The 12,475-nt window shown below is 39.6% G+C and overlaps 2 protein-coding genes across 2 annotated transcripts; both read left to right on the top strand.

Moving 5' to 3' along the window:
* Positions 1–7,071: 7,071 nt before the first annotated feature.
* On the top strand, positions 7,072–9,513 carry PCOAH_00053080 (Uncharacterized protein; the record flags this gene model as incomplete). The annotated part of the gene is made up of 1 exon (XM_020062088.1): positions 7,072–9,513. One exon carries the CDS (start codon positions 7,072–7,074, stop codon positions 9,511–9,513), a length of 2,442 nt encoding a protein of 813 aa, XP_019917790.1.
* Positions 9,514–11,119: 1,606 nt separating this feature from the next.
* PCOAH_00053090 (Clustered-asparagine-rich protein) lies at positions 11,120–12,475 on the top strand (the record flags this gene model as incomplete). Its single annotated transcript, XM_020062089.1, has 1 exon — positions 11,120–12,475. One exon carries the CDS (start codon positions 11,120–11,122, stop codon positions 12,473–12,475), a length of 1,356 nt encoding a protein of 451 aa, XP_019917485.1.

Raw genomic sequence — 12,475 nt, forward strand, 5'->3', positions numbered from 1 at the left:
ACCCTAACAACCTTCTTTCCTTCTAACACCCCTTCATTCTAAAACCTCCTCATACTAACCCGAACTCCTTCTAACCCTAAATGCGAAATCTAACATGCACTCCCCTCCTTCCCCATTCACCTCCTTCCTTCCTTAGACCCTTTTCTTTCCTTCCTTACACACAACATTCTTCCTTCCCTCACTTAGACCCTTCCTTCCACCAACAACCTAATAACCCACCTAACAACAACAACTCCAAGAACCCACCTACCACCCAAAACAACCTTCCATCAACCAACCACCAACAACCTAACAACCTACCACCTAACAATCTTTCTTCCTACTCCTTAGCCCTCCTTTCCTTCATTTCCTCCTCCTTATACCTCCCTTCCTTAGAACCTACCTTCCTTAGACCACATTCCATTCCTTCCTTCCTTAGACCACCTTCCTCTCCTTCCTTCCTTAGACCCTTCCTTCCATCCTTAGATCACTCCTTCCCTCCTTAGACCCTTCCTTCCATCCCTAGACCTTCTTCCTTCATTCTTCTTCAGAATATTTTTCCTTACCACTGGTGCCGTTTCTGACATGATTAATATATATGTGCTTCTATATGTGTGTATAATAAATATGTGTTAAGAGTTTGTGTTGTGTTGTTCGCATATATGAAATAACAAAGTATATGGGAATTTCGCCTGTTTGTTTGTTCTATGATTGGTTTGTAAGGGTAAAGTTCTTATTTTATTCAGTAATATATATTTTTTAATTTTCAGGTAGCTGTAACCTACTATATATATGCCTATATATATATATGTATGTGTACATCGAATCATTACATATGTATAACTAATATGAAGGTAAGAATAAAATATGTTAAAGGAAGTCGTGTAATAGAAGAAGGAAGTGGAAGGGAAGGAAGAAATTTTCAATTTCTCATATGATCCCTATACATTTGCTATGTATTATTGGATTGTGTACACAGGCACTAGGACTGTTATATTATGATTCAGATACTTCTTTTACTGTGTACATAGGGGTGCAATTTTTTACTGACCAAAAATTTCAATATATATTATTAATTTAAGCTTCCCCGGTATTACAGTGTGCTACTGTAAAGTATTAACGTTCAGTGTGCAGTTTATATACGTACAGAACGCCCTATCTCTCCTTCCCGAATGTGCACATCCATGCGCATATTGTGAAGAACATGAATTTAAAAGGAATAAGTTAAGTATATATATATTTATGTATATCTATGTGTGACATAAAGAGAGAGGGAATTATATTAATGTATAAAAATATAATATGAACTTAAAAGGAAGGAATGTGCTCAATTAGTGCACAATGTGCGCACATATCACAACGTTGTTGTGTATGTATGAATAAACTATGAGTTGTGCATATTCCACATATGAATAAGCTATTTGTAGTATACTTATCGGAAGGGAGGAAAAAAGGAGGTGTAAAATGAATTCTGTAATGTAATATAGATTATAAAGGAAGCAAGAGAAGGAACTCAGGTAATATAATATATATATTTTGTGCTTAAGTTGTTTATAGTGTAATTATAAGGAAAGAACGAAAGGAGAAAGAAGGAGAAGAGAAGGGTGTAAAATTATTATAACAATGCTATTATAACTGAGGAAGAGGGAAGGGTTGTTCTACAACAGCTAACTACTACAAAGGAATGGGGCATACACACAAACAATTTTCACTCTCTCTCTTTTGAACACAAAAAATATGTGAGCATATATATGTTTTACATTATGTACTCTTTTTTTTCCTCTATTTGTATTATATTTGGTATTGTGAATACACATACTGTGAAGTGCACGTATTGTGAATATGCACATACCTTTTTTACTAAATATAAATGTAGTGTGCACATTCAGGAAGGGGGGGAGCAGTATTCTGTAGATATGAACTATATTGCACATGTGATCAGCTTTCAATAATCCTTTTAAAATAACAATAAAACATAAAAGTATGTAGTACATGTGAAAACTTTCGTCAAATAGAAAAAAAGGTGTGCTTATATACATAATAAGAGAGAAGTGTACATAATAATGGAATATTTCGAGCAGGCGTACACAGTTTAGAAATATAATACATGGATACAGCATGTGTAAAGAATTTGCCCCCAATTTTTATTATTCCTCTATTTTCAGTTCGTTCATCCTCGTTCTTATTCTTACATTAATTATATATGTGCACATATTGTGAAATGATTTTGATGTACATGTATGTGTATTTGGCATGTTATTATTACTACTATTCAAAAATTGAAGGAATATGTTTATTTGCTTAAAAAGGAAGAATCTAGTATTACCTCATAATCCTCAGAAAACAAGTTGAAATCTCTGAAATATTTATTCTGCATAAACATATATAAACAACACAACCCCTTTAAAAGAAGGGAGAAGTTTATATTATACATGTAGAAGGAAAATATACACCTGTGTGAACCATGTCAGAGGTAAGAAGAATATTGAGAGTTGCTCCTTTTTCTTCTTTTGCAGTACAAATGGAAGTGCGTGGAGGAGCACATAATATTGGATGCAAGATATAATGGAAATATTGGAGTACATGGGGGGAATATAAGCATGGAAGTATAGATGTATATTTATATATATTTCGCCATTCTCTGGAATTATATGCACAGGTTAGGTTTCCAGGGGATGTACCCTCATGGGACAAGTTCTACAATAGATTCAGTACGGCATCTTCGAGGAAATGTAATTGTGAAAATATTTTGCCTGAGGATTGGGGGACAAAGTTAAGGAATGAATTAGGGAATCACGAAGTACTTCGAGGTTCCAGCAACATGTTCCCAGAAGCTTACTGTTGCGCATGTGAAATGAAGGAAAAACAGTCCCTTGCGGATACACCCTGTTATTTTTTTTACTATTGGGTAGAAAACATAGCAACTAAGGAGTTAGATACCACTAATTTAGCGCAGGCCCTGGAAAAAATTTACAGAGCGGTGGGAAGTACTACGGGTCAGAGTAAGTGTAACATTGTATACAAGGATGATGCTCTCTGGACAATGTACAAGCTGAGGAGGCAGGTATATGAATTTACCTATGACTATAGTAACATAGAGAGTTCTGTGAAAATCTGTGAGCCTGTGAAATGTTTGGAATATTTAACGTACCTGCAAGGAGTTAAAGCAGCATGTGATCTTGTGAGTCCAGAATGCAAGGGTCCAAGTGCTGGAGGTCAATATTGTGACGACTACAATACCAAATATAAACAATACTGTGAAACGGAACTACCAGCACTGATGTCTCTATGCAGTGAACGCAAAAATCCAAATCAAGCCGGATCATCGGGTAGCTTCTCGGATGCCGACGTGGTAGGTGGAATGAATAGAACTAATGATGTTTTTAGTGTGGTGTGCATTGGTGGTGTGATGTATGGGGGAAAATTACGGAAAAGAAGAGGACTGAGCAGAGTACTTTTTCTTCTGCTGTGCGTGTAGATGAATTCATGTGTTTCGCCATTAACTGACATGGAATGTATTCATGTGTGTGTCTACATATAATATTTTTATGAGTCATCGTACCATGACCATATGTAGGAACATACTTATTTTTGCAATTATATTTATAGGACTGCAGTGTGGATAAGTTCCCCTCAAAACAAATATACAGTAGATTCGATGGAGAAGGAGAATATACTAAGGGGGATGTACCTGGATGTAATAGAGGAATGGCAGAAACATATTTGAACAGTCTATTAGGCCAGTTTGGAAGTATTAAGGATGATGCCACTAAGATTACAAAAGCATGGTGTTACGTAGCGAAGGGAGCGCGAGAAAAAAGAAAACGAGAAGAAATAGAGAAAATAATGGAGGGTAATATATATGACTTGTTTTATTTTTGGTTAGGAGATAAAGTACGGAACAGCAAAGGCAGAAGTAATGAATTCTCAAATGCTATGAGTGCAATTTACGGTTCACTGCGAAGTACACTTACGGGAATTAATTGTGGACTCACAGACGAGAATATTGATGAAGACACTTTCAATAATGCTAAGGTAGTTTATGAGTACACTGAGGACTATGAAACTATAGAAGGGTGCATAAGAAAATTTGAGACTTGTGGATCCAAGTGCACTGAAGGATATGCCCAATACCTGGAAAAAGCTGTTATTTCACATGGGGAAATGGAAGATTACTGCAGGGAAACAAAAAATTCTACGAAGGTATGTTGTAAACATTTTAAAAAAATGTTCGAACAGGGTAGTGAAAGCAAAATTCTAAAACCATCAGAATTGAAATCTAAATTAGACCATGTACAGAAAACTACAATGCACGAAACAAAAACAATACCCACAGCATCCACCACTACCCCTACCGCTCCTATTATCTCCTCTGTATTGGGCACATTAATAGGACTACCAGCGGCTGTCTTCTTTCTATACAAAGTAATTACCACCATAATATACACACTCAAAATATGAATAATATCACTTATTAATATTTTTTCTCCTTTTTTAAAACAATGAATATAAAACGTTGTTCAAAAAATATATATATAATACATATTTCTACCCTTTCCTTTCCTTTTCCCCCCTCTTCTTTCCTTTTCTTTATTAGTATAATCTCCTACCTCCTTGGATCAGTAACTATTTTGCAAACAATAACAGCAGCAGAAGAAAAAGAAGGTCCAACATGCGCGACTTTGATACGTTCACAGAAAATAGTTCCACGTTCGATTCAGCATCAGAATACACCACCTCTGTTTCAACAGCGGATTCTACAGATGGATCAACTATATATAATCGTAGGGTACCACCATCTACCACCAAAAGGGGAGCAAATAATACACGAGGCCACCAAAATATAGCTTACCAGAATATGTAACATTAGAACAGTGTGTCCCTCTTTCCCTCCTGAAGGGGGAGGAATATAACTAATTATAGGGTTCACAAGGTGTAAAAGAGGACAAAATAGCATTTCTTTCTTCCCTGCTTCTTTTTTCCTTCTTTTTTTTCACTGTACTAGTGTATTCATTCTAATGTGTAACCAATATAAGTGAAGGAAAAAAAATTTTTTTCCCACTTTCTTTTGATTTGTTTGGGATAATTTTTTACTAAAGGTTTAATATGTTCATTCATTTATTTCTTTATAAGTTCCTATCCTTACAATTCTTTCTTCCTCTTTTCTGTTTTTAAATATTAAAACACCCTTTTTCAAAAGAGGTTAGGATTTTCTTTCTTTTCCCTTTTTCCTTTTTTCTTTTTTGTAACTTACTGCGAATATTGTCCCACAAGTAGTTATTCACACATATACATATAGGAAAAAAAGGAATGAAATATTAAAAAAAGAAAAAAGAAAAAAAAAAAGAATAAAAAGAACAAAATAAAATAATAGTAAAATAAAGTTGAATGAATAAGTGATAAGTAAAGGAGTGTTGGATTTCACATTTTAGGGGTGTGTGTATAGGATTTCGCGTTTTAGGGTGTATGTGTAGGATTTCACAGGTTTAGGGTTGTGTGTAGGATTTCACACTTACGGGGTTTATAGGATTTCGCATTTTAGGGTTTATGTAGGATTTTGCATTTTAGGGATGTGTGTATAGGATTTCGCATTTTAGGGTGTGTTTGTGTAGGATTTCGCATTTTAGGGTGTTTGTAGGGTTTTTCGCATTTAGGGGGTGTCAGGGTTTAGGGTTTAAGTTTTAGGGTTTAGGTTTTAGGTTTCAGGGTTTAGGTTTTCAGGGTTTAGGGTTTAGGTTTTAGGGTTTAGGGTTTAGGTTTTAGGAGCAACAATGTAGCATGTTATTTATCTGTTTTAATGTGTAAGTACAACAAGGTAGCCTGGTGTGTTGCTGTTTTTGGATATAAGAATAACAATGTGGCTTGGTATTTATCTGTTTGATGGTATAGGAACAACAATATAGCCTTGTATTTAGCTATATTAGGGTGTAAGAACAACAATGTGGCCTGGTTGTTTAGCAATTTTAGGTTATAAGGACAACAATATAGTCTGTTGTTTAGCTGTTTCAGGATATATGGAGGACAATGTGGCATGTTGTTTTCGCTGCTTTAGGGTATAAGGACAAGAATGTGTCCTGCTGTTCAGCTGTTTAGAAAGGTGTATGGATCTAATGTTTGCATATCAAAAAAAAAAAAAAAAAGAAAGAAGGAAAGAAAACAAGAAGAAAAAAAGGAAGGGAAAAAATTATTAAAAAAATGAAAAAAAAAAAAAAAAGAAGAAACGTTTATACCGCATAGGGTCACATTTACAATTTTTCCAATGCCTCTTAGTAAATGAGTTCCTTCCCCCGTTGGTTAATTTGCTGTCCGGTCATTTTGAGGGGCTCAGTCGTTTTGGGCTGACGGATTTTGGGTCTTCCCATGAATGTGAAGGGACCCCGAGGAGGGAGCAAAACGGCGGAGGAAGAGCGGTTTGGGAGGGAAAAATAAAATTACAGATGTGGAAAAAAATGAAGAGGTGGCCAAGTAGGAAATGGTAAGGTGAGAAGGACATACTCCCGCGTATATGAAAAAGAACACGCGGATGTTGTCCGCAGGCCACATGCTCTCGCATGCGCATGCGCATGCGCATTAGCGCATATGTTCATGTATGTTCTTTCTTTTTTTTACTTTTCGGGGCGTGCTAGTACACCCACGCAGAAACCGTTTTGAAAAAAAAAAAAAAAAAAAATGAAAAAGAAGGAAGGGTCCCACACTTAGGGTCTGGGTTTTCACTTTTAGGACTAAAGGCTCAAGGTGAGTGATCTGAGGTTTTAGGGTGTGTGACCCAAAGCGTTCCAGGTTCCAAGACAACTATGTGGCCTGGTGTTTAATTACCTTAGGGTTTACAGGGGTATAAAGGTGTGAAGACAAAAAAGGTGTAAAGGTCGAAGGAAAAAAAAAAAAAAAAAAAAATGAAAAAAAAGAATGGAAAAAGGAAGAAAAAAAAATAAAATAAAAAAAAAAGAAACGAAAGCAAATAAGTATATACATACAAACATACATGCGCAGTCGCATTGCATACGCACGACAGCAAAAAGCAGTCGCACAAGATTGTTGTTCAACCCCCCTCGTTCCAATCCAATCCAGTTGAGTCCAGTCCAGCCCATCACCATGTTGTTCAACAAGCTGTTTAAAAAGAAAACGGAGCTGGAGGTGGACGTGTACTTGATAAAGGACGAGCAGTGCAATCCACATATGCTTGACTGCAAATTATACGTTAACAACAGGGGGAGGGGGTATGATGACCAGGTGGTCATATGGAACAGCTCGAAAAAACTTACCCTTAATGAAGATTCCATCCACGACTTCAAATACCACGAACTAGACATGTGCCAATTTAAATACATAAAAAATGGACTAGTGGAGGAGTACGGATTGGTGTTTTCGAAGGTCGAAAACATGTATTATTTTTTTAAGTACATTATGCTGTCCTATTTGAAGGGGAATATAGTTTTATGTAGAAGGGTCAATCTGTTTAAGTATGAGGAGCCGGTGAAGGTGCTCTACAAGAAGGACCATCTGGGTCTGTTAACATTTAACACGGCCAAGTGTGAACACCTGTTGGTTGTTCTCGCCCCGGAGAGGTCCCCGCTGGACGTTTCGTGCCAGCACCTGTATGAAGAACTCACCATGGAAAATGTGAGGGAGCTGTACAAAAGGAATAGGGTCTTCCTCATTTATGTGTTGAATTCCTTCAACGACATTTATCTGAGCAGGGAGTCCATTGGGATCCACGTGCATAGGTACTTGGTCAATAGCTTGTTCAGATTCTTCGAGTACAAGGCACTGTACGAGGGCGGAGACCGCTACGAGGAATACTTCGCAGAAGAGGTGTCAGGAAAAGCACTCACGGGGGAAGGATCACTCAAGAGGGAAGAACCAAATGTGGTGGTACTAGCAGATTCCTCCCCAGGGAACCATCAAACTACCGCCGAGGGAGACTTTTATAACGGTATGAAGGCAACCCCAATTGTAGACGACGAATTGCGGTCCTTGGACAAGGCCGTGGAGGGAGAAATTGACAGGATGGACAGGGGGGGACAACAAAGAAGTGATAAAATGGGGAAGGACAAGCGGGGGAAGAAACACACAGCTGGACAGACGGACGAGGGACCCGAGAACGAACTTCCCCCGCAGCTACACCAGATGAGCGAAAAATTTCTCATCATTCTCGAGTCGGAGGACGTCCTCATTGACCACATCAGGGGGATACTCATCTACAGGCAGGACTTCCAAAATGATATCGTCAGCATTAAGAGGGACTTCATGGAGACTCAAACGACAACCGGAGTGACAAGCGAAACGGTGGCGGACCCAACGGAGGGAGATTTCCACACGGGGGGGTCCACCCCGAAGGGTGGGTTCGTCCTTCTCTCCGACTCGGACGCGACTGACGTATCTGACATGACTGACTCGTCTGACGTGATCGAGTTGGAAGAAGGAGGGTACCCAAGAGATAAGACCAGCCACACAGATGGTATGAAGTACAAATTTGTGAATACGAGCGGAAAGCTCTCCTTCGTGTTGAGGCAGAATCACATCCCACAGAAAAGGAAGCGAAGGGTTAAGGTAAACAGGAAAAGTGAATCCTTAGGAGGAGAAATAAACTACGACGACGTACGCAACGATTTAAACATATACACCTTTGACGAATATGGAAAGGAAAAAAAAATCTACAATTCAAGTGAAGAAATTTTCAGATACAAGTATGAGCAGTGTGTTCCGAAGAGCATCCACGTAAATGATGAACAGGGGAACAAAATACTCTTCCTTAACGAAAAGAATGATAAGCACTTATTCATTTTTGATACGAATAGAGAGAAGATTGTAAAAAAATGGGACACAGAAAATGTGCCAATAAGTCAGCTGATCAGGAAGGAAGAAAATATCTACTGTGGGTACAACAAGAAAAGTTTGTACTTTGTCGATACGAGGATTAAATCCTGTGTGCAAAATGCATTGCTGTATGGGAGAAACACACCCGACATTGAGCAAGCCACTGTGGACAACAGGGGAAGAATTATCTTAACCAATGCTAAGGGGGAGATTAAATATTATGATGGAAAAATAAATAAAAATAATGTCCTTAAGAAGAGTAAAAATGTATTACTGTGTGCGAATGACATTGTACATTTGTGTACAACATCCGATGGAGTTTATTCCATTGTGACTTGCCAAAAGAGTGTAGTGATATGCGAGAATTGTGTTCGAAGTTGTAGCCTTTTTGAGCGAGTCATAAAAAAGGAGGAACGCCTCGAACAGAAGAAGTTCCTCCTACAAATTCACTACGTTGATGTTTTTACATACAATCTTGGGGACTACAAATTTGAGAAGAGCACCGTCAGTAGTGACAACTCCCTCCTGTTTACCTTGTCTGCCAAGTTTTACGTCGTTTGGAACTTTAAGGAGGTCCTGAATGGGCGCATTTCCTACGTAATTAAGAAGGCCACGGAGGACATTTCTGATATATCGTACTTCAACTTTAGCGATGTGCAGGGGGTCATCGTCGCAACGGAGAATTCGCTCAAGTCGAAGAAGATCACCAGCGTGTAGCACTGCGCGCAGCGGGGGGAAACTCCAAAAAGGGCTAGCTAGCCAAAATGAAACGCAGTAGAAAAAAAAAAAAAAAAAAAAAAAAATTATCCCCGCCAAAAAACTACATACTTCATGGGGGGGTTATAATGTACGATTCGCTCGACGCGTCAATTTTTCCATCCCTTTGGTGAAGGTGGGAAGGAAAAACCTTTCCTCCTTCACAGTGTCCCTCCCCTTTTGAAAGTGCTAAAAGAGGGGAAAATAACCCCTTCATAGAACTCGCAGTGTATATTATATACTTGGACCAAATGGGTACAACAAATGCAATATTTTTTTTTTTTTTTTTTCCGCGAAATTTAAAAGAGGGCGAATTTGACCCTTAGGCGGTGGACCTTTCAACCGACTTAAACGTTTTACATGTTGGTCAGCGTATGGGCTGTGCATAAAGGCATATTCTTTTCTTTTTTTTTGGAAGGGGGACGAGTGCAGGTGCACCTTTTGTAGGAACACCAGAGGAGACAGTTCGAGTGTACGCGTTGTGCACTATACGCACGTGGGGTGCTTCCGATTAACATGCGCGAAAATGCAACATACAGGCGAATGCAAAGAACAAGCGAACCGCAAAGGTATATTTGAGCGTGCGTCGTGTGAGTGCATACCAGTACACGGGCATACGTATATGCATTGACTGCGCATTTACCATTCAGTATCCTCCCTTTTGGCGCGACCGCAATTTTGCGCGTTCATATGCTTCCCCCCACTACTTTGCATAGAAGAGGAAAGCAAAGGTCTCCTACCACATCTTCCCTTGGCGACGATTTCTGGGCGTATTCGCTTGGGCATCCCTTTCCTCATAAATCACTACGTTATTTTTCCTTTATTTTGCCTCTTTTTTTTTGCATGTTTTTACTGCGCAGATGTATTCCCCTGCTTTCATTCCATCCTCCATATTCCTGCATCTTTTTCTTTTTTTTTTTTTTCTTCATGTTTTCTCCTCGTCACCCTTTTTGCCCGTATTTTCTCCGCCTCCCCCTTCTTCTTTTTTCCTTCTTCCTGCCATCCTTCCTTTTTTCTCTTCCCCCTTTCATATTTTTACGTTGTCACCATTTTACAAATTTATTTTTCTCCTCACGTTGTTTTTGCCTGAATTTGCCATAAATTTCTTTGCCCCTTTACTGTTTCTTTTACGCTCGACGCTTACCTTCGAGATATCCCCAGAAGGGGTGAGTAAAGAACTCCATGTGAATGCCTCGCTCGCTTGATTCTTGTGGAAGATCCTCTACCAAGTGTAGCTCTTTCCCGGCGTCGTTTGCGCGAGAGGGGACAGAAGTTGGTGACGCGGTTAGGGGCGTAGCTGTAAGTGCAGTTTTACAATTTTACTCACCGTCGTGGTGCCGGTTCAGGGACGGCGTGAGGCGGAACCTATCCCAGTGACGCGGTTGGAGGCACACACGTCGTTCGTGGTCGCACCTACGGGCCATTTTACGTAGCGCCATTTCGTCGCTCCGAGCAGGAGAAGAGGAAGAGGTCGTCTATACCCACCTCGATTGGCAAACAGGAAAAAAAAGTAAAAAAAATAATAAAATAAAATTTGTAGCTTCCTTAAAACAAAGTTGTATGCAAAATGAGCGAAGAAATACCGAATGCAACCATCGATGGAGTTCCCAACGACAGACTACACATACAGAACATCCCTCCTCACCTGACGGAGTCGCACCTGAGAAATTTATTTGGAAACGCAGGCTACGTCATAACAGACGTGTGTTATTTTAATAAAAACAGAAAACAGTCAAACAATGGTTTTATGAACAGGAAGGTCTACAACACTGCACTCATTACGTTTAACACACATGAAGAGGCGTTAAGTGTCTTGAAGAACATCAAGAGCATGATTGATACAAGCAGGCAGGAGAAGAGCATCGAGGCGAAGTTCGCTGTGCCCAATGTGAATAGCAATTCAAGTGCAAAGAATAATAATAGCGGCCATGTCGGTGGGGGTAGCGGTGGAGGCCCACAAGGTCCATTTGGCAATAACAATTTCCAAAGGAGCTTTAACAACCATGACGATTTTAGCAGCGGCGGGATGAACAACTACAATCATTTTAACAGTGCCGGAAATGTACAGGGAAATTTGGCTACCAGGAATATGATGAAGGGAAAGAACCCAAATAACGGAATGATGATGACGATGATGAATAGTGTGAACAATACGAGTGGCATGAACGGAGTGGTCAGCCCAAATGACCGACATATGAATGGGGGTATGTTTAATCAGAAAAATAACTTCATGCTGAATAATCCCAACTTGGGTAATGGGAAGAGCATGCCCGAAATGGTGAAATCGGAGGGGGACTTCTCCCCCCGAGGTAATACTGGCATGGGGAACATGCACAGTGTGGGTGCCGTTAGCGGGGTTGGCCCTGTTGGTGTGAACGCCATGAACGGTTTGCACGGTAATGCGCACCCAGGAATGGGTCCTGCCATGTTCAGGCAAATGCAAAGCAACAACAATGGAGGTGTCTTCCAATCGAGCGACCCCGTAATGGAGGAATGTAATGAAAATATTGAAGGCCTAAGTCTGTGGGAGATCTACAAAGATAAGAACAACAACACCTTTTATTATAACAACCTCACAAAGCATAGTCAATGGAACAAACCCATACACCCAAATAAGTTGTTCCATTTTAATAACAATGATAAGACAAAGTTGAACGGTCCCAATGGAAGCAATTTGTTCATTTTTCACATACCAAGTGAATGGACCGACTTGGATTTATTTCAGCACTTCTGCTGCTTTGGAAATATAATATCGTCTAAAATTCAGAGAGACAACACGGGGAGGAACTCTGGGTTCGGCTTCGTGAGCTACGATAACACCCTGAGTGCGCAACATGCCATTCAGTTTATGAATGGGTACTTTGTGAATAATAAGTATTTGAAGGTGCAGCTGAAGAAGGGCGAGGCGGCGGAGAAGGCCTAG

The sequence above is a fragment of the Plasmodium coatneyi genome, chromosome 14 (assembly GCF_001680005.1).
Source record: "Plasmodium coatneyi strain Hackeri chromosome 14, complete sequence".
Classification (NCBI taxonomy): Eukaryota; Apicomplexa; class Aconoidasida; order Haemosporida; family Plasmodiidae; genus Plasmodium; species Plasmodium coatneyi.